This window comes from Mauremys reevesii, linkage group 9, assembly GCF_016161935.1.
Source record: "Mauremys reevesii isolate NIE-2019 linkage group 9, ASM1616193v1, whole genome shotgun sequence".
Classification (NCBI taxonomy): domain Eukaryota; kingdom Metazoa; phylum Chordata; order Testudines; family Geoemydidae; genus Mauremys; species Mauremys reevesii.
The window spans coordinates 16,074,193-16,101,990 of NC_052631.1; the positions used below are offsets into that span (position 1 = coordinate 16,074,193).

Genomic DNA, 27,798 nt, shown 5'->3' on the forward strand with positions numbered 1-27,798 from the left:
AAATGTCAAGGGTTGGCAACCTTTCAGAAGTGCTGTACTGAGTCTTCATTCATTCACTCTAATTTAAGGTTTTGCATGCCAGTAATACATTTTAACAAGGTAAGTACAGTAAATAAGGTTTTTAAAATGTTTAAAAATCTTCATTGAAAATTAAATTAAAATGCAAAGCCCCCTCGGACTGGTGGCCAGGACCCAAGCAGTGTGAGTGCCACTGAAAATCAGCTCCTGTGCTGCCTTTGGCATGCATGCCATAGGTTACCTACCCCTGCGATAAGTCAAGACAGCTGGATTATGAACTTGTAGGTTCAGGGAGTCAGAATGTTGTATTCCTACAGCATCTCTGCCATTAGGCTCTTTCCCTAATCAGACATAAAAAAGGCTCATAACTAAAGTGTAATTTACCAGTCATTTGAGTCATTCCCCTTCCCTTTTGTCTCTCCTTGAAGCTACATTACACTCTATGGATCTAATCCAGTTCCCATGGGCTTCACTAGAAGTTGGATCAGGCCTCAACTGGGGCAACAACAGAGACTTCAATATTTAAAATATTTATAAGAAAATCTGACACACACATCACAGGATGGTCATGGTCCCATTTGTCTAATATGTATTAAAATTCTACTAAATTTCTAGTAATCATATTTGCTCAGTTTCCACAGCTACTAGTAAGCCTCCTCTCCACTGCCATACTCTCTAATGCATACAGTACTGATTTGAGAATGAGTTGATTGAATATTGAGTCTTATACATTACCAGATAAAGATCTGAAAAAAATTAATGTGCACTAGTTGATAGAGAAATTAAGTTGAAAATTCTAGTCTACCCTGTACCCAGAGCAGGTTTCAGTATAACATCACCTCTAGATGTTGACTTGCACAGTTTTCTGCTTACGTTTAATAATTTATTTTCAAAATTGGTTAAACTAATAGTAATCACATTTTATCAGAAAGGAGTAACTTTATTACACTTGTTATACAGCTATAGGGAGAAAAATCAATGAGACCACTAACATTTTATTGCAATAAGGAAATTTTAATAGAGTAACTGTTTAAATGTTCCACTAAATATAAATAAAATTGTTCCCATTAAAGTCATCCTACTAGACAGGCATATAAGTTACGAAGTTTAAGTAAAAACCAGTAAGGGGAGTAGAGGCAACTTACTCTGAAATACTTTGATTTTAAAAGTAGCCACATATCTTAAGAGAACTGAATGCTGGTCAGTACCTTCATTATTTCCATATCTCTGTTTGGACCCTGTGTCTGTTTTGGAAGTGTGTATGCAAAATGTCACATGTCCACTGATTCTTTTTCTCTTTAGTTGTTGCTGGCATATCAAATTGTAGCCACTCATCTCCTATCTAACCCTAAAATAATTTTTAAAATAAGTACAGTGAATTTAGTTTTTGTGGACAGAATAGAACTGGGCAGTGAAATGCTTTCTGTCCACAGAACAGCTCCCAACAATAGTGCACCCTTTCTCGTCTTACCCTGTCAATGTGTCTCAGAGCTGAGCACTGCAAATTAGGGTTAAGGGTAATTAGGGGTTCAATGTGTACATGAGCTGGATGTTCCATCCAGCTCAGTTTTTTAAAGGTGATATATGAACCAATAAAGTTTGGGAGCCAGTGGATTAGAAGATAGTTCCATGTCCATGCCTAGTTAAGCTATGAACTCTCCTGCCAGGGTTGGTAGGGGTTTTGAGATCTAGACACCTGTCTAACTAGGAAATAGCCTGCCATCACAAGCTCATTTCAAATAGGTCACTGCACAGACAGCAGGTGACAGCTTTACTAAAAAGGTATTAATCATTCTAAGTTGGAATAATAAACTTAATTTTCAACAGGATTATTAAGATGTCATTTCATTTTAGCTGGGGACAGAGATGAATGCATTGCCCTAAAAGCTTCAAAACAGGGATAGCCCAATTACTTGGAAAAATGCTGGACCTTATTTTCAAAAATATTAGTAAAACCATCTTCAACTTAAGTATTACACACTTTTTTTTTAAACACTTCAGGTGTTGTTCTCTAACTGGCTTTTAAAAACTAGATAGAGGCCAAATGTCAGTCTGTCTTGATTTTAATTCACTGAACTCAATGGGAGTTTTACTTGAATAAAGACAAAAATTTAGCTTCAGTGTAGACTACAAAATGGTTTTACCACCCTACATTTTATAGTAAAAGCAAGGGTTCCGTGCTGTTCTTGCTCATCTGAAAGGAAGATGCATGTGTACCATTTTATATATGATAATAGTGGGTGTTTAGGGGGGTACTGAGATACAACACAGAACCAAATAGCTAAAGACTGTTGTACACAAAGGACTGCAGTTCAGTTCCCAATGCTAGCAACGGAGATTGGAACTGCAAGCATGGTAGATATCAGCTTCTGCCTGAAGGCAGGGTGTTGTTCAAAAGAGCTGCTAAACTGAGTGGAGAGAAGAGTCTTGAGCCAGTGTACTATCCCATTACACATGCACATCTAAGGTAGGGGATGGTAGTGACAGATCTGTTAAAACAAGTCACTGCAAACACCAGTAACACACAAATGTCAAAGTTTGCCAGGGAACAGGTTAATAAAAATTTCTTCTGTATCAATAGAAAAAATGCATAACAGAGCCAATTTCTGTTCCCCATACAATAAATATTCAGAAGTAGTATGCAAATTAGACCTTATCACTGCACATGTAAAATGTATATATTTGCACAATCAGAAAAATTAACATCTTCATTCAAAACACTGGTAATGGAAAAGAGCAAGAAAAAAAAAAAGATTTGTCAACTATTGAAAATTCACACAACAACTAGCATTCTTTCCTCACAGTGGTGTCAGGGAGGAATAATATCTGTATTCACTATTTCAATTTGTCTGAAATTGAATGATTCAGAGGAATTATGTTGTCTTAACTTTTTAAATGCTTATATAACTAAACACAAAATGTCCTCCAACAGTCTAGCAAAGAAGAGATGTGTGAGACAAACTGAACATTCAAAGTGCTTCAGCAGTTTTGAAAATAATTTGAGCTTGGTCATCTTTTGAATTAGCTTTTTTGTTATCTGTACTTCTGAACAAGTGAATACTCTCAAGATGTGCCTACTCATCAGTTAATATAGTACTCCAGTTTCTGAATATAGAAAATGTTAAGATTAACATTAAGGCATACAGACAGCTGTGTTATCTGCTTTTGTTTAATAAGGATCAATTTACTCACTCAAATACATGGAATGTTGGCAGGAAACTAAAGCTCCTGGGACAAATCTACCAATCAAACAGATTCTGTGAGGTCCTCCATCTTGCATTTCTCTAATAAACACACCCTGAAATGGCTTCAATTATACAAATTGAAATTTGGATAAAACTTCTAAATAATAAGTAACAGTTAAAATAAAAAGGGTTGCTTTATTTTAAAATTACATACAGAATAATTTCTTCTTGAATTATGATAGTGGGGGAAGTGAGGGTGAAAAGAAGACAGCCATAGTTTCCAAACTATGCTGTTCCCTTTGCCTCTCGAGATGACATCTTTCTCTGAACCAGATGTACAAAACAGTTTGAATTTCTTAAGTTGGTGGTACACAATTTGTACACAACTGAAAACACTGCAGCCAAATAAGCACTACCAGCTTGTATGTCTAGCAAAATACTTTAAAATTACCTTCTGCTAAAACTAGTTGTCTTAAAGTTTTTTCTTACAATTTTATAAAAATCAAGAAGAATGTCAAGAGAGCCATGAGCTAAGAAGTGCTTTACTTAACTAGCTATCAAATGAATATACTAGGAATAATGTGAGATTTGGTCATTCAACTTTTACCATTTTACAAAGCTATTTTGAGTAGGCTATACTTACTGAAAAGTTATGCAAGTACCAGAAAATGACAATAGGGAAACTATGTTCTTCGGTATGTTTGAGGACTATCTAGACAAATTATAGGATCTGACAGAAAACTTGTCAAATTGACACAACTTTTGTAAATGTGTATTAATGACTTCAGATTGTATCAAGTAATCAAGCTAATAGTTTTTTTTAAATGATGAAACTAGATATAAAACTGTTTGGATAATGTGTATTTCAAACAAATGGAAAGAATGTTACTGTAACTACATTTTGGTGATCAGCCAATGAAGAAAATCCAATTGTTTTGCACATATAGAGTCTCAAAACTACAGTGAGTTAGGATTTTTCATGTAAAGGCCTAGTTTCTTCTTCCTCCTCCTCCTCCTCCTCCTCACAATCTCCTTCATCTGTTTGCTGTTCAAGTTCCTCTTTTGTGATCATTTCAAAATCATTTCCATTTCCACTACTATGCTGGGATCGGTCATCCTCACGCCTATCACTGTCTGTGTCTGAATGCCGCTCTCCTCCAGAGCCATCTGCTCCTGAGTTGCCTGTTGCTTCGACTTTTCCATCCTCATCTTCCTTTTTCTCACTATCTGATTTCTCCTCACTGTCAGACTTTGGCTGCTTTTTGGACTCTGATTTCTCCTCTTTCTTTGAGTCTGCTTTTGGTCCCTTGTATTCGTGTGTGTACAGGGGCCTGAAGGAGTCAATGAAACCCACGTCTGCTGTCAGATTTGGCAAAAACCAGAAGTGATGCCTTCCTCCAGTTATCAGCCAAATAATAAGGAAGAGAATGCAGCGGGCTGTGAAGAGAGAGAGAGAGCCCAAATATTTTATATAAATATTTACATATAACTTGTAACATATAACAACCGTGTTCAGTAGATGTCTCTCCCCTGCTGTACTCAAAATCAAGTTGAGGACAGAGAAAACACACAAAATACAAATGAAACCAAATCCCTCAGCTGGAAGGATGGGTCTAACAGCATGTTCTGATACTTAATGGTGGTGATCAAGGTGGCGGCAAGGGGGAGAATTAAAAGGTGCCATTTTTCAACACCCTCCCAAAAATAAAAGTCTGATACAAAGTTTGATGATAAAAGTTAGAAACTGTAAACAGCTAATAGACAGAAAAGTCTATTCCCCTGCAATGGGATAAGATCATTTGATCTTAGCCAAAGACCAAGTTCTCTCTACTACAGTTTGTAAGTCTCCATGAAAAATAAGAGGGTCAGTGATTTCCCATCTGCATTTTTAAGCACTGTTTTGCTCAGCTACACACCATGCAAGTCAAAAAGCAAGCTTGATTACCTGCATCCAGCTCCTCAAAGGTAATTAAGCTCCTAACTTCCACTGATTTCAGATGTGAGGATCTGGACCCAAATCCTTAACAGGTGAGTCATGTTCTCAGTTTTATTTCTTTTGCAAGTGCCTATGGGTTGGTCCTGAGCTATTCCTTTAGGGTATTGCATCTAATTCTGCCTAGAAGGCAGATGGCCAAAATGCAGGCCTCTGATATCATGATGCAACACATACCCGAATGTGACTCAAGCTATTTTACTTTCCTTTGTATTCTATCTACAAGCAATGCCCATAAGTTTATAAGTAACACACTGTTTCTAGGTCTGGTGATTCCACCTCTGCCAAAAGCCTGAACTGGCTTTTCAGGAGGAAGCACACATTCTGTGACCAACAAGAAGCACTGCCTCTAATTTGTAGATGATGGTCCTTTTTCCCCTCCCTGTTGTCTCAAACTTTTTCTCTTCACCTTGGCCACTGTTTCTCCTCCAGTTTAAAGACCCCACCACCATGACCACCTTTATCTCATCTCCCAACCTTACTAACATGTCTCACATTAGAGCCGCTGCTACTATCTAGTGCCTAAAACAAGAGTGAAGCAGCAAGAGAGGTCTAACACGAACAGTGGCCCAGAGAGCCCTAATAGGATAGCACATGCACTCTGTCCTAAGGACTATGATCTCCAATATGCAAGATCAAGAGTGCACACCCTGGTGTAAGCCTGCAGACTGAAATGAACCCTGAGAAACACTTTTTTCCAATGCCACAATAGTGACATAGTGGCCATTAAGGAATGACTCACATAAGATTAATCTATGGTGGTGGTCCCCAAACTTTTCCTCTCGTATCGCCCCCTCCCCCTTACCAGTAATGGAATGTGTCCACGGTCCCCTGGCCAGGAGCAGGGCTGTGGTGGGGAGGTCAAGCCAGGGCTGAAAGCAGAGCTGAGGGCAGAGTGGGGCTGGGTGGCACTTTCTTCCCTGTGGGAGCTGGCCTGGGTCCCCCAGACATTCCTCCACACTCCCCGAAGGGGTGCATGCCTCACTGATTGGGGGTCCACTGGTCTATGGCTATTTTAAAGAATAGGGGTAAAATTTTCAAAAGTTAAGTTGACAGATTTAGGAGCCTAAGTACTTATTCCACTTTTACAGGTTAGACAGGGTTCTAAGTCACTTAGACACATCTGAAAATTTTATCCTGCTTGTCCTGTTCATCTAACTTCTATTGATAACAAATGACACTTACCAACAGCAAGGAGGAGAATACTGGCTACAAAACAGCCTGCGCCTACGCTGAGGTAATAAACACCTACTCGCATCTCTGCAGGCCAAAGCGGGAAGAGAGTTGCAGCTATAACCGCAATCACTAAAAATGAAGATAAGAGTTTGAGAAACATGGATAAGATACCAATTAAAGGGCTATCGTGGTCTGGTGGTGTTGCCTGTAGTAATGTTTGTACAGACTTTGACCAGGCATTAGTAGCATAGCTAGGGAGGAGCGGGGCAGTGGCCACTCCCACACTGAGCACAAGTGGCGCCTTGTCAATTTCTTGGAGCCTTTGTACTCACCCAGGGGAGCGAATTTAAAAAAAAAAAAAAAAAGTGCCACCCAGTGCAGCTCTTTTATTTTACTTACCCAGCGGCGCTCTGGGTCTTCAGCGGCAGGACCTTCACTCACTCCACAGGTCTTCAGCAGCATTTCAGTGGCAATCCTTCAGTGCCACCAAAGACACCCAGAGCAAGTGAAGGGCCCGCCGCCGAAGACCTGGCACGCCACCGGGTAAGTAAAAGCGCCGCAGCGGGTGGCACCTTTTTTATCGCTCCCCCTGTTCCCTCCACCTGGCTACACCACTGCCAGGCATTCCCATTATTTGATTGCCATTCAGAAACAGAGTAGGATTTCTCTTGGCCCACAAATACACACATATAAATGACCAGCTTAGGCCATAAAAACCCAATAGAACATGCTTAAGTTTGGAGAGCAAGTGAATATCCCCACCCTTTCATTTTTTGCTTGTTTTTCAGTTGCCACCCTCACCCCCCTTGTCTTCCTTACAGTTGTACAGTTTCTGCCCTCCTGCCATTTGCTGAAGTCTACAAGATTGTGTAAATACATAACTGGCTCCCAACACCACTTTAGAAGCTAAGCACATTACCTTTCAAAGTCCTAAATATATCCTGGTCATATAAATTATATCTCCATAGAGAACTGTGCTGATAGAGAGATATGATATGAAGATGGAACTGGGAGCCAGCAACTCCTACATTCTAATGCCAGCTCTGACACTGACTTACCCATGTGGCCTTGCCTTGGCAAGTCACTTGACCTCTCTGCTTAGTTTTTCTCATCTTATAATTGGAACAAACAATATTCACCTACCTCAGGGAGGGTTTAAAAAGATGATTTGTATAATTCTCAAGATAAAAAGCACCATAGAAGTAGTAAGTATTCCCTAGTAAGTGTAGACAGAATCTAATATACAAAACATCCTGTACACAACATCCCCACCAGCTGTAGCATGTAACATGGTTAGGACCTCTATATACTGATCAAAAATATTTATCCATCTACCTTGGGTATTTCCAAGATGCCCATCACCATGGTGGTTAGGCATAAAGTGTCAACATGATTCTCTAGAAAGGTGCTACCATGATTTCTAAACTCAGGGAAGTTGGGTGCCTTTTAGGCCCTAACTTTTTCCATTTCCCCATTACACAGCAGCAGCTAATGAAGAAGAATAGACCAGTGTGTAAACATTAAAATTGATCCAGACTGTTAAAAAAAAAAACTGCTTAGGCCAATGATCTACATAAATAATACTGGGAGGTGGAAGGGAAAGGGTATCAATTATGAGTGTTCAGTACCTATTAAGGACACAATCTATTAGTGTTAAGTAATTGAAATCTACAGATCAGTTAGTAGGTGTAACTGTAAGTGAGGTGCAAATTGATAAAAATGTTAATTTTGTGTCCGAATCTGAGAGAATAAAAAGGAGCCTTACTATTTTGAGGTTTTTACTGCATGCACCTTTTCTCTCATTGGTACCAAGGCTGAAGCAGATATCAAATTAGAGCAAAAAGTGTAAACACTAAAAGGTTTGTCCATGGGAAAGAGACAGATGTCTTGAGGAACATTAACATCTATTCTTACTTACCAAGAACAAGTCCCATGGCAAATGTTTTAAAATGAACTGGGTCATAGATCCACACATACACCTGCAGTAAGAATAAATCAGGTTAAAATTAACAAATTATATTCCCAAATAAAGATCTTTGGTAAGAGCTTTCAGATTCGTTTCCTCATCTGCATGTTTCTTTATTACCATATTACTCTACTACTATGTTACATTCACCACCAGGTGCCACTCTGTCCTCTAAGTCAGCACTGAACCACGGTACAGCTGGAGGTTCCATATTTTTGGATGAGACATGAAGCCAAGGTCTATGTCAATTCTGCTCAGTGAAGTAGCTGCAGAAGCAGATATATAAACTTGTCAGTACCACCCCTTTAAGCCTACACAAATTGCCTCAGCAATGCACTGATCTTAATCTGACTCAGTGAGCAGAAGGCCTAACACAGTACTTTTATTGGAGAAGGATGTATAATATAAATATTTAATATTACACTGGTGCCAAATCTTGTCAGGCACAAGGATGAAGGCTGGGAGCTTCCAGCATTTGATAAATGTTCTTATTAGAATATATTGTTCACACCCTGGTGTGTGTTGGTGCCTTTATTTAAAATATTTTAATGACTTACTAGTATTATTTACTCCTGAGGGCATTCTGTGCCAAAAAATTAAAAATTCTGCACACAGTATTTTAAAATTCTGCAAATTTTATTTGTCAAATAAATGTGGAGGCTCCAGATGTGGGAGATCACTGTGCAGCTCCCACCCACAACATAGACTCAGCAGTGAGGCTGCACCCAACCCTGATACTGCACAAGGACTAGGCCTGCCCCAGAAACACCCCAGAACCATGCCCCTCAGTGCCATGTGCACCAGTGGGCGGGCAGGCGCAGCAAAGCAGGATCCCAGTGTGGAGGGGCTTGGTGTGGGGCACTGTGGGTGCGGGCGGCTCCGTGGGGGATCTGGGTGCACAGGCGCTTGTTGGGGGTGGTTCTTGTTGCAACAGTAATGGAAGTCTGCAGGGGGGGTCCAGGGGAAGGTGGTTGGGCTCAGCAGGGTGGGGACCCAGGTGCAGGTGACTCGGGGTAGGCCAGGTGCAGGGGGAATGGGGCTTGTTGAGATTCTGGGTGTGGGGGGGAGTGAGGCTTGGCAGGAGGGTCTGGGTATGAGGGGGTCTGGACACATGGGGGTTGGATGCATGGGGGAGCAGCTTCCTGTACAGGGATCTCTCCCTCTTCAGCTGAGGAGCAATGGGTGCAGGAAGCAGAGAATTTGCAGAGCTTCCTACAGCCAGGGGAGAAACCTGGGGATGGGTCTAACACAGCCCCAGATGCCATGCAGGGGAAGAGGAAGTCCTCTCCAGCCCAGCTGAGACTAACAGCTGAGCCCAGTGCAGGGTAAGAGCCACCAGCTGGGTCTTCCCCAGTCCCACCCTCTGCCCCACAGTGCTTTACCTGTGTGCCAGCTGCCCTAGGCACCCAAAACATACTGCTGGGGAGTCTTGCATGACTGCTCTTGTGGCTTCCCCGTCAGAAAGTCATTTTTTCTGCGAGGAAGAAAAGAAATCTGCGGGGGACATAAATTCTGCACATGTGCAGTGGCACAGAATTCCCCCAGGAGTATATTATTTTCCATTAATAATACATAGCCCTTTAGACTTTCAGCATCTTACAAACATTAATCCTCATAGCTCCATCAGAGGTAAAGAAAGGGAAGTTACTTTCATCTGGCTTATTTGAAAATACCATTTTAGCTGTGTATGTCTACTTAGGACTTGAAGTTTAGCATGAGACTGGCATTAACTTCCCTAGCTCTCAAAGACTGGCATTTTCCAGTGCTGGTAGTTGTCTCATTTACTGACCAACCAGTGGTGCCTCAATGTCCCACTTGAGCATTCATTTGTAATGCTTTAATGAGTAGGAAGTATGGAGCTCTCTAACCTCTAAGAATAATTTGTGAGCAAAAAATTAGCTAAATGGACAAAAGGCAAGTCATCAAGGGTTCATCTCTCAACTGTAAGGAAGTAGGAACACATCAAAGGATATCTTCAGAGAATTACAGGTAAATAATTTTCCCTTCTTTTAAGCAACAAAATCACTTTCCGGAATGGATTCCTAGAAGCATTACTTCTTAAAAGAAGCTTTAGCCAAGGAGAATTTATGAAAGATGTTTTCTCTAGGAGTTCACATTAAGTAACAGACTCACGGAAATGAAAGCCTCAGAAATAACACTAAATCAAAGTGTTTATGGAGCTTTGGAGGTACTGGCCATGAAGCAATAACTTCCAGTAAAAAACAAAACTCACTCATGTTCCCAAAGGGAAAAAATATATACTGCTCTAGGTGCCAAGAGGCACCCAGGAGAAAGAGATCAAGGGAAAACAGACAGCAAGCCAGGAGGCTCGAAAGAAGACAAATGTAGGAATAAACTAAGGTAAGGGAGATAAGTTCTATCTGATAGGCTCAAACAAATGGCAATTAGGAGCAATAATTTATACCCAGTACAGTGTCATCTTAATCCCCACAGTTGCATCACATTGTACTAAAGGTGTTCATGGGAACTACACAATCCACTTGAACCATGAATTCACTCACCCTAAGGAAAAAGCTTCTTGTCAAAGTGAGGAATACTTTGAACTAGTATGATTAATGAATGTCATTAAAGCCAGATAACATCTTCATCTAGTAGTGAAGACTCAAAGTACCTGACAGCAGTAACTGGTGACCTTCACAGCTGAAAAGAAGGTGACCGTTACGTCAACTGCATACCAGACATATACAAACCCACTACTGTAGGTAGTCACCAATTTTGTGAAGAAAGTTTCTCTTGATGTATAGTCTGCAGGATAGGCAGAGAACTGGAACCAGTCATAACAGTCACAGTCCTAACGGGACACTCCTTTGCTGACCACCGTCAGAAAGGAATTTAAGGAAACATTCCAGGGACCAATGAGACACAGCAGTTGGTCTATGGGTATGGCTACACTTGCGAGTTGCAGCGCTGGTGGAGGCTTTCCAGCGCTGCAATTAGTAAGTGGCCACACCTGCAGGGCACTTCCAGCGCTGCAACTCCCTGGCTGCAGCGCTGGCCGTACACCTCACTCAGCATGGGGAATAAGGATTGCAGCGCTGGTGCTGCAGCGCTGGTCATCAAGTGTGGCCACACACCAGCGCTGTGATTGGCCTCCAGGGTATAAGGGTGTATCCCAGAATACTTTTAACTAAATTACTCCCTTTGTTTTGTTATGCAGCCTCTCTTTGTTTTGTTGTGAACCTCCGGAGCTCCCTTGCTACGGGAGCTGCTTATCAGCTCCTGTTTGCTGTGATCAATCTGTGAACAATCAAATGAGATCCTCCTCCCTGCGTGATTCACAGGGGTTGAGTGTTTGCATTTTGCTTGACCAGCAGCGAGAAAAGGAGTCATTCACAGGGGTTGAGTGTTTGCTTTGCTTGAGAGAAACAGGGGGAGGGGGCAGAGGGGGGAAAGAGAGTATGTTGGATGCAGGCTGTTTGCAGTTAACAGTAAGGGGGTGGGAAAATTTTCTGATTTTGCACAGTGTCAGTTCCAAAAATCCACTCTCCCCACCCCCACCCCCCGTCCCTGTCACACTGCCCCACACCCCCCTCTTTTGAAAAGCACGTTGCTGCCACTTGAATGCTGGGATAGCTGCCCATAATTCATCACTCCCAACAGCGCTGCAAATGCGGCCACACTGCAGCGCTGGTAGCTGTGAGTGTGGCCACACACCAGCGCTGGCCCTGCACAGCTGGACGACCAGCGCTGCAACTACCAGCGCTGCAGATTTGTAAGTGTAGCCACGCCCTAAGTATGAGACACATTTCCCTCTGTTTAAATGGGTAAAATCACTGAGAAGTACAGAAATTCCCTCGTCTCAAGATGTAAGTGCAAGGGCAGGAATCCAGACAGTATGGTATCATTAGAGAAGTAAATCATCTGATTTAAAGAAGAGGCAAGTGAGGCACGGAGAGGTTAAATAATTTAAGGCCACACAGAAAGTTGGTGGCAGAGTCTAGTTTAGAATTCAGGCGTGCCTGACTCCCAGGCCCATGTTCAGACCATGAGGCTTCTAGATGGCAACCACTTTGGACTCTCTTCCCTATAACTGAATTTGAAGCTGAATTTGAAGTATTTAAAAATACTTCAATATGGCATGACCTACTAGCAAGAGAGGCCAGCAAGTTTCTACCCATGCTGGTAACTATCAAAAGGGCAGAAGGAAAAAGTCTGGAGAAATTAATCAGTTTCAGTATTTTATTGTCAATGCACTGGTCACCAATAAATACAGGAAGTGTAGAAATAAAAGTTACACACAAACCTCACCTCATTTCCATCCAGAAAAACTTGATCTTCATGTGGCTCAAGTTTAAATTTTCTCTTGGTTTCCTTTTTCTTGGGTGTTCCTGGGTTCTCATCCTAAGAACATATATCAATCATGAAACAGAAGGAATAATTAAAAATGAATTTAGAGACTGTAAAAGGCCCTAGATTCATAGATCCCATTTTGAAATTTTGGCTGCATCCATATATTATTACAAAGTTGCTTATGAGTGCTGAGTAACAAGACTACTACTGCAGAAGCACTCCCCATTTTGGATCGAACAACCTTACCCTTTAATAACTAGGTTTTCCACAGTAGTTTGTAGTATCTGCTAATAGATTTGACGGTCTTCTTTTTTGGGTTGCACTTACCTTCTTGCACTCTTCTTTCTCACCATCCTTTCTCTTTTCCTTCTCTTTCTCCTTCTTAGTCTTTTCATCTTTGCCACTTTCCTTCTTGCTCTTTTTCTCATCCTCTTTCCCACTCTCAGTCTTTCCTTTCTCTTTTTCTTTTTTTGTGTCCTTATCAGGCTTCATTTTCATCACTTTCAATGCTCGGTGAAAGAACTGTTTCTTTAGGAGTCTTACAATAAAAAGGTTATATTACTAAATCATTTAGGAGTTACTGGTATGGTTATATGTTTAGAACACAATTATGTTATTGGATATCTGACAGAATGATGCAAAAACGGTGTCACACCAAGCAGGACTGATTATTAATAAATATAGTGGGCCTGATTCTCCTCTGCCTCACACCTGTGTGCCTTCTTTGTACGCCTGTGCAAAGTGGGAGTAAAACCTCTACCTTCCTGATTTGGCTGCATTTTGCAGAGATGTAAATAACACCAGGAGCAAGAGAGTGGAAAATCGGGTACATTGTTAAAATTATTTTTCTTACACCCTCTCATTTGATACACTTCCTTTCAATACTTCTCTTTAATTGCATGTCAACATTTCTCATAGCAGCAGGAGATATGGGAAGTGGACATACAACTTACCAGGCTGTGTGGTTCAGAGCTGTAGGTTGACCCAAGATGTACTACTGGAACCAAGGTAACACACTTGGACAACCACATTCTGTGCAGTCCCAAACAGAAACTTGGTTCCAAGTGAGGGGAAAAGTGTTGGGGAGACTTTTACATCTGAGAAACCAAGTACATCTCTACCCCGATATACTGCTGTCCTCGGGAGCCAAAAAATCTTACCGCGTTATGTCAAACTTGCTTTGATCCGCCGGAGTGCGCAGCCCTCCCCCCGAGCACTGCTTTACCGCGTTATATTTGAATTTGTGTTATATTTGGTAACGTTATATCGGGGTAGAGGTGTATATGCCAACTGAGCTAGCCAGAGCATAAAGTACTGTGGTCATAGCCTTTGCCATGACAAGGGCAGGTTAGACTGGGGCTGCAGGAGGCAGGGATTAAAACACCAGAGAATCTGGTCCTTATTTTGTGGTCTAGTTAGTTTGAATTGTTGCCATTGCTTCACCCAGTAACTGATTCTCATCCTTTCATTTAAACTATTATTATTACAGATCAGGTACCTTTGTCAGAGCTAATTTACCTAAATATTTTACAAGGTAAGAAATCAGCTGAACTACTTCATTGGAAAAACTATATGCAGAATGATATTAAAATAAAACACACAGCTGGAGGCACAACAAAAATTGAACAGATAGAAAGAAAAGCAAAGCATGGTTTCATTCTTTTTTCCTTTTTAAGGCAGAGTAACTTTACTAAGAATATGTTTGAAAAATAGTCCAGTTCTGCTAATCTGATCCTAAGCTACATTGCTTTCAGCCTGACCTTGCAGTTCCTATGCACACAAACTCCCACTAAAGCCAGTAGGAATATTTAATGTAAAATGGCAGTAGAATCAGGACCTCAACCCCTTATTCAAAAGAAAGAAAAAAAAGTTACTTACCTTACAGTAACTTAAGTTCTTTGGGATGTGTTTTCCACATGGATTCCACTCTCGGTGTACATGTTCCTCATGCCTGTAAGATTGGACTCTTTTGGCCAGCAGTGTCCATTGGGGCCACACCTGTGCCCTAGATGTCCTCACTTCCCATCCACTCCCCACCTGAGGCATCAGGGTGGTGCAACCCCAACCATGGTGCTTAGCCAAAACAGAATCGCAGAAGAGTAGGACTCTAGTAGCAAGAAAGGAGGGCAGGGTGTGGAATTCACCTGGGCAACACATCTCAAAGAACCAGTTACTGTACCGTAAGGTAAGTAAGCGCTCTTTCTTTCAGTGATTGTTCACATAGATTCTATACTTGGTGAGTAACAAACAATCCATTTGCTTGTAGCTGTCCTACTTAAACAAAAACGGCAAGACAGCCCTACCAAGATAGGCATCCATTCTGGAAGCCTCTGCCAAAGAATAAGTGTCCCCACAATAAGAGTCTGAATCTCCAACCCTTCAAGCTGATGTAATGGCAACTAAAAAGGCAGTCTTCACTGATAGCAACCTGTTCCCTATACCACCTAAGGCCTCTAAAAGGAGACCCATCAATCCTGTTAAAACTATACTGAGGTCCCAAGAGGCAGGTGACTCCTGAACTGGAAGGAGCAAAAAAAAATAAAACTAATGAATAGGGCCATTAAGGAATCTAGCTACTCTAGGATGGAAAAAATACAGTTTGGCCCTGGATAACAGGGTGATGTGCAGATGATATTGCTAGCTAAACCTTTATGGAAATAATAGGAAGCCAAAGTTGGTTCAGGTCTAGTAAACAGTCCAATTAGTTGAAATGAGAGTTGTTGAGGGCCACAATAGTTTAAATTTTTTTTTGTGGAAGATGACTCTTGCTGACCTGAAATCTAACAAGACTTCTATGAACTCTCTGCTTTGAGTCAGTGTGGCAAAGAAAGTTAAGGCTACTCTAATCAAGTTGGTCACCTGTTGCGGTGATCTTTCCTGGATCAACCCATCATTGGGATATTGGTAGACCTGGATCCCTTCTCTCCTTAAGTGAGCTGCTACAACTGCCAAGTCCTTGAACAGTACTGGTGCTGTGGAAAGTCCAGAAGACAAAATACTGTACTGGTAATGAAATGTTCCTACTAGAAATCTGAGGTATTTCGTATAAGCCAGATGTATGGATATCTAAAAATAGGTGTCTTGAAAGGTTAGAGCCATGAAAGTCTTGAGGATCTAATTGAGGCTCGAGTCACCATCCTGAGCCTGAAATGGTGGATGAAGTTGTTGAGACATCAAAGGTCCAGAACAGAACACCAGCCACCTTTCTTCTTTGGAATGAAAATGTAATGTGAATAAAAATTCATTCCCCTGAACTTAAAGGGCACCTCCTTCCACTGTTCAGAGAAGCAGGAGAAAAAACAACTCTTGCTTCAACAGTATCTTGTGAGAGGGTCTCAGAAGAGGAATGGAGAAGGTACCTGAAGGGTAGTAAGCAACTCAAACTGCACGCCATACCTCTTGCTGACAATCTCTCAACACCTACTGGTCCAGTGATCCCAGCCCAGGCTTCCCTGAAAAAAGAAAGGCAGTTTCCAAAAGGGCTCAACTATGGCATGAAAACTGCTGTTGAGAGGAAGACATTGAGTGCACTGTAGCAGAGGAAGAAGCGATGGGTTGTCTATTCTGGAAGCTCTGCTTCTCCCTTACTCGCTCCAATGCCCTCAGAAAGTTATAACAGTATGGAGCAGAGCGATTATGTGGGAATCTTGCGGTCTGGTTTGCTTTCTTCTTGGGGCTGAGCTGTACAAACCCAGAGAACTCAGCGACTCAGGAGTCCTTTAACAGTGGAGGGCCTCATCCATTTTTGATTAGTGTTTTGGACCTCTCCAATTCTGAACCACCGCCAATGTGATCATGGTGCATGTGGATGTATCAGATACATCCAAAGCAGCCTACAGGGAAGTTAAAGCCATCAGCTGCGCCTCTAGCATGATGGATTTTAATTCTTCTTTATGCTCCTGCAGCAGTCTTTCCATAAACAGAGAGAATTTGTCCCAGTTCAGATAGTCATATTTTGCCAAAAGCTGATAGTTGGGAGACTAGCAGAGAAGACAAATTTTCTGCTGAACTGATCTAGTTTCTTAGGATCCTTTTTCCTTGGTGATGTTTTTGGAGGCCCTTTCTGCTTGGATCTTTCTGTAACAGCCACTATGACAAGTGAATTTGGCACTACAGGAATGGCCATAGTGGGTCAGACAAATGTAGCCCAATATCCTGTCTCTGGCAGTGACCAGTGCTAGATGTTTTAGAGGGAATGAACAGAACAGGACAATTCTGAATGATCCATCTCCTGTCATCCAGTCCCAGCGCCTGGCAGCTGGAGGTTTAGGGACACCCAGAGCATGGGTTTGCATTCCTGACCATCTTGGCTTAAAGCCATTGATGGACCTGTCCTCCATGAACATATCTAATTCTATTTTGAACCATTATACTTTTAGCCTTCCAACGAGTTCCACAGGTTGACAGTGTGTTGTGTGAAGAAGAACTTCCTTATATTTGTTTTAAACCTGATGCCTATAAGAAGCAAATAAAAATACTTGAAGCCCTTACGAGGACCTTCATACTGTCTATCCACGCTTTTGTAAGTGGCAGGTATCGATGCTGGAGCCTGTCACAAGTCCACTGCAGGTTCTAATAATCCCTTGTTAATAAGCATAGTCTATCAGACATGGAAGGGTGCAGAATGTCTAGCAGCTTTTGCAATTTCTCTTGCACTAATTTCAGCGGGATGTCAAGGGTCTGGCCATACATTTCTTCAGTTTTGGAATGCCTTAAAGTCATCTGTTGGACAAGGTAGAGAGATTGGCTGCCATATCAGGGGAGGAGGATGAAATTGTTGCCGGGATCAACTGTTCCTCTACCCCTGCCTGTTATAGCCTTCTCCGTCTTAGGGGAAGGCGATCTTACCCTAGACGTGAGGGAAGAGGACATTGGTTTGAGGGCATATGGTTGCATACACCAGGCAGCCCAGTAGAGCCGTGACTGATGAGTAGGAACTGAGGAACTGTATGACCCACTCTGCCCTTATGCCCTTGAGTGCAGGGGCTGAATGACATCTAGAGCACAGGCCCACCCCCAACAAGCACTGCTGGCCAAAAAAATCCAATCTGGTGTACATAAGGTGGAATCCATGTGGACAGTCACTTGAACAACAAGGCATTTAAAGCTTCTCCCAATTTCAGTCTTTACTGGAAGATTCGTTTTGCTCCTACAAGTCATAAAGTAGGAACTTAAAATCTATCTTTGCTGCCCTCCGATGCAGCCGATAGGCTCTTGATTGACTGCTCCTGGAGATTTGTGGGTTATAGAGCCCAGGCCTTCAGAGCAGCAGTCCCACAAGAATTCTTACATAAGAACAGCCATAATGGGTCAGATCAAAGGTCAGTCTAACCCAGTATCCTGTCTTCTGACAGTGGCCAATGCCGGGTGCCCCAGAGGGAATGAACAGAACAGGTAATCATTAAGTGATCCACCCCCTGTTGCGCATTCCCACCTTCTGGCAAACAGAGGCTAGGGTTACCATCCCTGCTCATCCTGGCTAATAGCCATTGATAGACCTATCGTCTATGAATTTGTCTAGTTCTTTTTTGAACCCTGTTATAGTCTTGGCCTTCACAACCTCCTCTGGCAAAGAGTTCCACAGGTTGACTGTGCATTGTGTAAAGAAATACTTTCTTCATCTGAAAGAGCAGCTATTCTGCTAGATAAACATTAACATGTTTGTGGAATTGGGAGAAAGATACTTACTTTGCTATTATTTTACTGTCTCCTTTTTCCTCCAGGGGTGCTGCTCCAGTGGCAAAGCCACCAGTTATTACAGGATTGGGCCCAATAAGTTCTTCTAATTTTTAATCATTGTAATTGTATAGTCGTTAAACTACATTATTTCTATGTTATTGATACAATGCCACAAATATTTTTTCAAACACTCTAATCAAAAACATACATTGCTTTGGCATCTCTTTTGAAGTAATTATAATGTACACAAAAAAGGTTAAGAAAAATAGTGAAAAATATTTTTTTAAAATATCTGTCCCATTTTCAAAAGGGCCCAAGTGATTTAGGACCTTCAGAAAATGGGACTTTAATGCTTTTGAAAATTGTACTTGTTATTAAGACTATTTATCTTGACTAAAAGGCCATACCTGTTGCAATAGTCAACTATAGACTCTCGAGTTGTAAATAAGGCTTCATCTCCCTTCTTGGCTTTTGCCCATTTAGAATCCAAAAGGCAATCCACAGCTTTTGAGGCTGAAAGGAAAAAGGGAAAAAACAAATCTGTGATAAAATATAGAAAGAGCTCACTTCAATATTTGATCCACCCAAATACTACAAAAACAGAATCTGTAATTAGTTATCTCGGTTTTGCAAAATACAGGAACAACCCTACCTGCATAACGAAACAAAAACACCCCACTCTTAGAGAGAGAGGCCACGGTGTTGCAACAAAACTCCCACTGATGCCAATGGGAACTTTGCCTGCATAAATAATCCAGTTTCAGATGCATACTTTACACAATATTATATTACAAACCAATTTTAACAGGTCATTGCAAGATCAAATCCTATCCTAAAGAAGAATTTTGTTATAATTCCAAAACTAAGGAGTGAGGATTTTCCGTTTAAGAAATTCCAATGGAACCTTAAAAAAAAAAAAATTATCCTCTACAGTAGTTTGTGCTGCTAGTGAATGAAAATAAAGAAGTTAAACTGATTAGTCCATTTTTACTATCCATGTTGAAATGCAGGAAGTACAACATGTAAGTAGTTTAAAAAAAAGTCATATTTTTAAATTTTATTTCAAGGCATGATTTTTTTATTTTTAACATTACAGTTAAATCTTTAAATATTCTTGGTTAAATTCTATGAAAGGGAGCCATGTGACTAAAGCAAAAATCTGGCACAAAATATGAAACAGATTGTTATGTCCAGGCTCTAAAAGTAACAGCAACACACTAATCATGGGGCAGATAAGATAAAAAGAACAAGCATAGAGTTATTTGTTTATGCTGGACAATTCTGATTAGCCTGTTCCCTGAAATTGCTGTCCCACACCTTCTGTATAACTGGCTTGCAGACACCAAATGTCCAAACATGTACGAAGGTGTAAGCATATGCACACAGGCTCAGAAAGAGTGTCTGAAATCATAATGAAGATTTTAAAGCTTAAAACCACCAAACAAAACAAAACCTCAACTCCCATAACTCAACTCTGAGTGATCCAATTAGTTACTTTAGAAGTTTAAAGGCTCCAGGTCAGATCCTGGCCCCCAATAAAGTTACTTTGCACTGGTAGTACAATGCAGCCTTCAAGCCAATTTAACCAGATACCAGTATAAGGAAATTTCTCTGGCATAGTGGAATATTCAGATGGCAGAAAAATATTGTAGCCAGCCCTATAACATTGCTTCCCAGTCTCATCGTAGGGGGCATTTTGGGGACACGAGGCCTGGCTGGAGTGCTGCTGTGCTCTGGTATTCCTGGGCTACAGAATGGCTCTGTGGGGGCTGCTGCAGTCAGGCGTTTAGTAAGAAGGTAATTTACAGCAAAACTACCTTTGTCCAACTCTTCAGCTGCACTGACTGGAGCTCTGGCACAGCTGATCATACATCCTTTTCCCCCTTCTTTTTTAATATTTACACTTAGCACAATAGCTATCGCATAAACAGGCTGCCAATCTGGACTCCAATTTTATCCCTTCAGAACTGAAAGCCTTTGTTTTCAGCCGATCATTACTGAAGTATTCTATTAATGTTATTGATTATACCATGTGATCTCCCAGTTTGAGGTTGAATGGATATAAAACACAAATGCAGCTGTTTGTGTGTAGAGCTAGGAAAAGAGTTACCGTTTTTTCCACTCTTTAGTCTGGTGTATTACGTATATTTTGTTTTACAATCTCTTATTATTGAGGGTTTTAAAAAAAAAAAAAGCATAATGTCATAGAACTATAATCCATACAGTGTCAGAGCATCATACCAGTAAAGTGTAAATGTCATGAAAACACTTCCAAAATCCAGTCCAATCACATGGAACACAATTGAGTCCTTACTCCAAATTCAAGTTTGTTGGAACTCTAGAATAGCTTCATGGCAAAATATATTGTTGAACTATTCTGTCAATCGTAGAATCATAGGACTGGAAGGGACCTTGAGAGGCCATCTAGTTCAGTCCCCTTCACTCATGGCAGAACTAAGTATTATCTAGACCATCCCTGATAGGTATTTGTCTAATCTGCTTTTAAAAATCTCCAATGATGGAGATTCCACAACCTTTCTAGGCAATTTATTCCAGTGCTTAACCATCCTGACAGTTAGGAAGTTTTTCCTAATGTCCAATCTAAACCTCCCTCGCTGCAATTTAAGCTCATTGCTTCTTGTCCTATCCTCAGAGGTTAAGAACAATAATTTTTCTCCTTCCTCCTTGTAACAACCTTTTATGTACTTGAAAACTGTTATCATGTCCCCTCTCAGTCTTCTCTTCTCCAGACTAAACAAACCCAGTGTTGTCAATCTTCCCTCATAGGTCATGTTTTCTAGACCTTTAATCATTTTTGTTGCTCTTCTCTGGACTTTCTCCCATTTGTCCACATCTTTCCTGAAATGTGACACCCAGAACTGGACACAGTATTCCGGCTGAGGCCTAATCAGTGTGGAGTAGAGCGGAAGAATTACTTCTCATGTTGTACTTACAACACTCCTGCTAATACATCCCAGAATGACGTTCGCTTTTTTTGCAACAGTGTTACACTGTTGACTCTTATTTAGCTTATGGTCCACTATGACCACCAGATCCCTTTCCCCAGTGATTTCCCATTTTGTGTGTGTGCAAATGATTGTTCCTTCCTAAATGGAGTACTTTGCATTTGTCCTTTTTGAATGTAATCCTTTTTACAAACTATTTACAATCCTGTTTAATATCCCACAGTAAGAAGTAAAAGAATTAAAAAACAGTTAGGAATACACTCATCATCTTGGCTGTATTCTGGGAGTCACAGGGAGACTTGCCTCTTTAAGACAGAGAGGGACCCACTGCACCTGTGCCTTCCAATTGGGCTTCAGAGCAGGGCCATATTAAAAGGAGGAGACTAAGACAAAGAGAGAGAGTGTGAGCATGTCAGAGTCAGGAAGGGGCAGCAGGCATGAGCAGCCTGAGACCAGAGGAGAAACTAAAGTATAGCAAAGAGTGGCTAGAGGGAAAGAACAGTAGGGAAACAGTAACTGTGAGCTGCTGGTGACTAGTTCGGAGGAAAGCTGTTGGGAGGACTGACTAGCGCGGGGGAACCTTTATGAGTTGCAGGGAAGCTTGTGCAGAGGCCTTAGGAATGAGGGAAAGAACCAGTCTGATCAGTGCAAGCCAGACCTAGATGCAAGGAGTTGACTCTAGAGGAAGATCCGCAGGACCAGAGGTAAAATTCATAAGTAAGGAGGCCTGGGGAGTGGAATGCTGCAGGCATCTAATGTGCGGCTATAGAAGATGACTTGTGGGAAAGAAACTCGTCTTGGAACTCTCAGATGAATGCCTTGGAGAGTGAGGGTTCTGGAACAGGGATAAAGAAACTGAGGTTGAAGGGTTAACGACTCTCAGGTGGGCAACCAGAGAATGGTGACCTCTGAACGGGATTGAAGAGTGCTATGTTGTAACCCTGAAGCATGCTGTGTTCTACTTTGGGGTTTGGGGAGAAGCTGTTTTTACCATGAGGGATGTGAAGATTGTGGCACTTGATATGAATAAAAGCGCCTGAATTTGCTGTTGAGAGAGACAATACTCATTTGCATAGATGGCTGAAATGGAAACTGAGGCAGGCTATGCCTGTGCTACTAATGTTGGAAGCAGGAGGATGCCCACATTGAGGTTTCCTTATAATACTGAGGGATACACAACAGAGCACTTTGTTTCTACCCAGGCAAAACTGAGACTTTGAACTACTATAGTATTACAGCACCGTTATACCAAATAAAGGTGGAGTAATCCTGCTACCACACCACCCTAAGCCAGCAGGGGATGGGTACAAAGGAAAGTAGTATCCTTAGCCCCTGGAGGAAGGAAACAAAATCCAGCTCTCCTCAGCCAGGAAGGTCACCTTAACTTGGGGCTTTTAAGGGTGGTGATGGGGGAAAGGGGTGGAGAAAGGAAGTGATGGACGCCCTTCAAAAAGTAAAAAATTAGCATAAACATTTTAAACATGAGCATGACTTACTGAACACTCAAGCAAGAAATGCTTTCATTCTATGAGAGTAGAATCTGCTGTTATATTACTGCCATTTTTGTATAAAATTTTACCAGTGAATACAAGATCAGGAGGATAGGGTGTCATCTCCAAAAGTTACAAGGAAATAAGTGATTGAAAAATATAAAAAATAACCATTCAAACTACCAAGAAAGCTATAATACAAGTACACCACTACCCCGACATAATATGACCCAATATAACATGAATTTGGAAATAACGCGGTAAAGCAGCGCTCTGGGGGGGCAGGGCTGCGCACTCCGGCGGATCAAAGCAAGTTCAATATAACGCAGTTTCACCTATAATGCAGTAAGATTTTTTGGCTCCTGAGGACAGCATTATATCGGGGTAGAGGTGTATATAGCTCTTACATAGCCCTTTATATCTGAAAAACACTATGAAGCTTAATTGAGCCTCACTACACCCATCTGAGGTATGTAATTATTACCTTCATTTCCATTTTACAGATAGAGAAACTAGGGCAGGAAGGTCCAGAAGCTCGTCCAAGGCTACAGAAAGGAGTCTGTGTGAAGTTATAAGTAGAAGTAGGACTTCTTGTCTAATAATCCTAATGCCACACAAAACACCTCAGAATTTTTGTAACATTACTTCACAATGAAAAGCGAACTAAAAATAGGGTTTGAAAAAAAAATCACTGGCCATGGCACATGGGATGGTTTCCCTGGCGATCACGAGAGACTAAGCCATCAATTTCATATTAAAAGATCATTTATACCCCTTATCATTACAAAGATACGTTTCCGGATAAGAATAGAATAGCCAATGTAGTACTGCCTTGCCAAGTCTGCACACAGTACCTCTACTACTCCTCATAGCTCTATGAGGCAGCAAGACAATGAAATTAACAAGATTCTGGTTAGTTTCCTGCTTCCATTCAGAACCTACTGGAATACTGTGAAGCTATCATGAATCATGTTAGTTTAATGCTGCTACTGCTGTTTGAGAAAGCTCTTTATTCACAGAGAAAAAAGACCCAAAAACTGGAGACTAAGAGTGGGAACTTGCTGCCACTTCCCCCACAGCAGCTTGAAGGCTCTGGGGAAGTAAAGTAGCAGAGTCTGTCCCTTTCACAGCAACCAGGATACTCAAGAGGATGGGGAAAGAGACAGAAAGCTACTTCTCCCTTTCAGCAGCTAGAGGTGGGATGTGGTGTCAGATTTATCAGACACCTACTACTCAGTGACTGATTTGAACATTAGAGCCCCCAAGCAGGGTGCGGGGATAACTCCGTTAGAAATCTCAGTCCTCCTCCCTTACCAGCAGATAGGAGTTGAAGACAGATAGGGCTTTTCACCAGGGTGTCTTACTCTGGACCTCACTTCTGCTTTCCTGACTGTGTCTTCTGCATCTACTTCAGGTTGGTAAAGGTAATCTTCTGACTAGTAAGTGCCTTGTTAATTTCCCTGGGCTATACATGATATACAGCTTACTAATTAAAAATACTAGTATCCTAAATTTTTTAAAAAGTATAATATTTGTAAATATGCAGTATCATTATTTGGTTACAAGTAATCTTACCAATAAAATAATCAACTCTGTGGCCCATCATGTTGGTAGATTTTGTTGGACAGTTGAAACGTAGGTATTTGGCTACAGCTTTCTCCTCTTTGAACGGCTCACCAACTTCCTATAATATAAAAATATAAAATTAATGCTGGTTTAAACACACAGCCAAGACCAGAGGTGGGCAAACTATGGCCCGCAGGCCACATCTGGCCTGCAGGACCCTCCAGCCCAGCTCCTGAGCTCCTGGGCCGGGAAGCTCACTCCCGGCCCCTCCACCACTGTTTCCCCTCCCCCGCAGCCTCAGCGCGACACACTGCTGGCACAAATGCTCTGGTTGGCCAAGCAGTAGAGCTGCAGAGCCCGGGCCTGACTCGGTGCTGTGTGCTGCGCAGTGGCTACAGCATGGCTGGCTCCAGCCAGGCGGTGTGGCTGTAGCACCACCAGCCACCGGTGCTCCAGGCAGCACGGTAAGGGGGCAGGGAGCAGGGGGTGCTGGATAGAGGGCAAGGGAGTTCAGGGTGGTTGTCAGAAGGCGGGGGTGTGGATAGTGGTCGGGGCGGTCAGAGGGCGGGGAACAGGGTGGTTGAATGGATGCAGGAGTCCTAGGGGGCAGTCAGGAAGGCGGGGGTGTTGGATGGGGCAGTGGGGGGCAGGTGTTCCGGGGCGGTCAGGGAGAAGGGGTGGTTGGATGGGGTAGGGGTCCCGGGGGCAGTCAGGGGCAGGGGTTCTGGGGGCGGTCAAGGAGAAGGGGTGATTGCATGGGGCAGGGGTCCTGGGGGGCAGTCAGAAATGAAAGGAGGGGTTGGATGGAGCGGCGGGGGGCAGTCAGGGGTGGGGATTCCGGGGGCGGTCAGGGGACAGGGGTCCCGGGGGGACCATCAGGGAACAAGGGGGTTGGATGGGGCAGGAGTCCCGGGGCGGGGAGGAGATCAGGGGGAAGCAGGGGGGGTGGGAATTTCCGAAACCCAATGCGGTCCTCAGGCCAAAAAGTTTGCTCGCCCCTAGCCAAGACAGTTTCATTTGAACTTAAATCTCAACTACTTTAAAAAGCACCAAGTTTTTTTATGGCAATATATAAATAATGAATAGCATGGTCCTTCCTCCAAAGGTCCAACTGAAGATATTACCTCACCAAACTCCTCTCTCTCTACTATTGATCACTGACGTGTCCCATATAAATCTCTCTCACTAAAAATCATTTATTATATTCAGTCATAGCTTTAATTCTGTTGTGCAACAACTAAAAGCATCACATTTCAAAATTAATAATTAATGACAAAATAGGAGGAGACAACATTTTAAAAGCAAAGGTCATGCCTAATTTTTTCTCCTAACCTTATGCCAGGTGATTTGGTCCCTTCCCCACACCTGACTTGGATTTTTTGAAGACCATACTACTTGTCTGACTGACAGTAAGTGCTTTCATCATGGAAAAAATTATTGTTGTCTTCATATCCTGTTTTGCTACTTCTCCTGTTTTTCTTGTTCTTTTTTTCTTCCTCCTCTACTATCTGAAATCTCGTATACACTCTTCTCTCTCTTGCCATTCTCTCTCCCTGTCTCTTCACCCAGCATCTGACTACTTTTTAAAAAAAAAAAATCACCATGAAACTAACTGAAAAGAGCCGTAGCAAATAGGAACATTGGTTTAGTTTTAGTAAAAAGTGTTCTATTGTCACTTCTGAAGACCAGTCCTTTATTCATCCACCGAACGGGTAAACCACGGAAACAGTGGTGCAAGCTATTGTACAATGTCCTACCCACAGATTCCAACCCAAATGTAGAAGAACCAACTGTAGGATTATGATGTTAATGTCTTCTAAAAATAACGACCAACACATCTTTCATTTCATAGACTTTAAGGTCAGAAGGGACCATTATGATCATCTAGTCTGACCTCCTGCACAATGCAGGCCACAGAATCTCTCCCACCCACTTCTAGAACAAACCCCTAGCCTATGTCTGAGTTACTGAAGTCCCCAAATTGCAGTTTGAAGACCTCAGTTGAATCCCAAAAGCCTGTGTATAGTGGTTAGAGAAACTGACTGAAAGTCAAATCTGGATTTCTATTCCCATGTCTGCCACCAACTTCCACTGAGCCATTGCCCAACCACAACCTTTGCCTCAGTTTTTCCATCTATGTAATAGTGGTCATATTTACTAATATTTGTGAAATACAGTGACACGAAGATGAGAGGCATTTAATAAGTATTATTTATTTATCCAAATGAAAGTATAGGTACAATTTCAGGTAGGCACCATATAATTATCCACTTTAGAATTTGGCCAGTGCAGTTCAACTTAAGTGCCTATTCAGTCAACAGCTTAGTCTCTGAAACTGCCAACAAAGTGCCAGCTGTGATGTTCAACTGAACACCTGTCCAAATGAACTGGACTAAGACGACTTTGTGTTTAAGTGAATACTTTCATTGTAGGCTATAAAACATGTTTGTTTTTTAAACTAGAGATGAAAGTGCACCTTGGATCAGGTTTCTTAGGTAACAGGTATTCAGGGGGAGGGAAGGTTATTGTGGTGGTGTTTTTCTTTTTTGACCATATGTATTTAGACTTTTTCTTAAAAAGATGTTAACCTGGAGTCTGTAAAGGAAAAGATTTTTATTTTTTTTAAATACATCATACACATACACCTTTCTCAGAGAAATTAAAGTCTTGGGTCTTCAGAAACCTCAATATCACTAAGTATCACACCATTTTTAGCAATCTGATTCCCTCCAGATTTTCTCTTTCAATATTTTGTTTAATATAGTGCTCTTCCTACTACCTTAGTTAAACTGCCACCCAAGTAAGATTTACTAGAATCTTTATCTCCAAAATCCCTTTTATTGATCCTTCAAAGACCAAAATTCTTATAAATTTCACCTTGCTGCCAGAACACTACACAGAAGAGAGCTGTGTGGTAGGGAAACACCACGGAGTGGAAACAGAGCAAAAAGGGAGACATGAGGGTGGGATTTCAAGAGGGAGAAAAACACCAGAACTAGATATGGGGAAAATGAGAGACTACATAACTATGGAAAGGAAATAGATCCTGGTGGGATATGAGAAACTTATTTTTTTCTTATTTTGCCTAAGTCAAGAGCCTAATCTCCTTCATTGTTCTATGTCTAGATTAACAGATTCCAAGGCCAGAACGACAACTGTAGTAATCTAGTCTGACCTCCTGTATAGCACAGGGGGGAGGGATAGCTCAGTGGTTTGAGCATTGGCCTGCTAAACCCAGGGTTGTGAGTTCAATCCTTGAGGGGGCCACTTAGGGATATGGGGCAAAAATTGGTCCTGCTAATGAAGGCAGGGGGCTGGACTCGATGACCTTTCAAGGTCCCTTCCAGTTCTAGGAGATTGGTATATCTCCAATTATTTATTTTATTTTAAAATTTCCCAAAAATAATTCCTAGAGCATATTGTTTAGAAAAACAGCCACTCTTGATTT

At 41.8% G+C, this 27,798-nt stretch overlaps 1 protein-coding gene across 1 annotated transcript in view; it reads right to left on the bottom strand.

The window, feature by feature from the left end:
• Positions 1–2,470: 2,470 nt before the first annotated feature.
• The window catches only part of SEC62 (SEC62 homolog, preprotein translocation factor), a 30,743-nt gene continuing 5,415 nt past the window's right edge, over positions 2,471–27,798 (bottom strand). The window contains exons 2-8 of the mRNA XM_039487323.1: positions 24,360–24,468; positions 18,736–18,841; positions 12,977–13,187; positions 12,608–12,700; positions 8,291–8,351; positions 6,382–6,501; positions 2,471–4,640 (exon numbers count right to left, since the gene is read on the bottom strand). Of these exons, the coding sequence (XP_039343257.1) occupies positions 4,171–4,640; positions 6,382–6,501; positions 8,291–8,351; positions 12,608–12,700; positions 12,977–13,187; positions 18,736–18,841; positions 24,360–24,468 (1,170 nt within the window). The 3' untranslated portion in view covers positions 2,471–4,170. The remainder of the gene's footprint in view (positions 4,641–6,381; positions 6,502–8,290; positions 8,352–12,607; positions 12,701–12,976; positions 13,188–18,735; positions 18,842–24,359; positions 24,469–27,798) is intronic.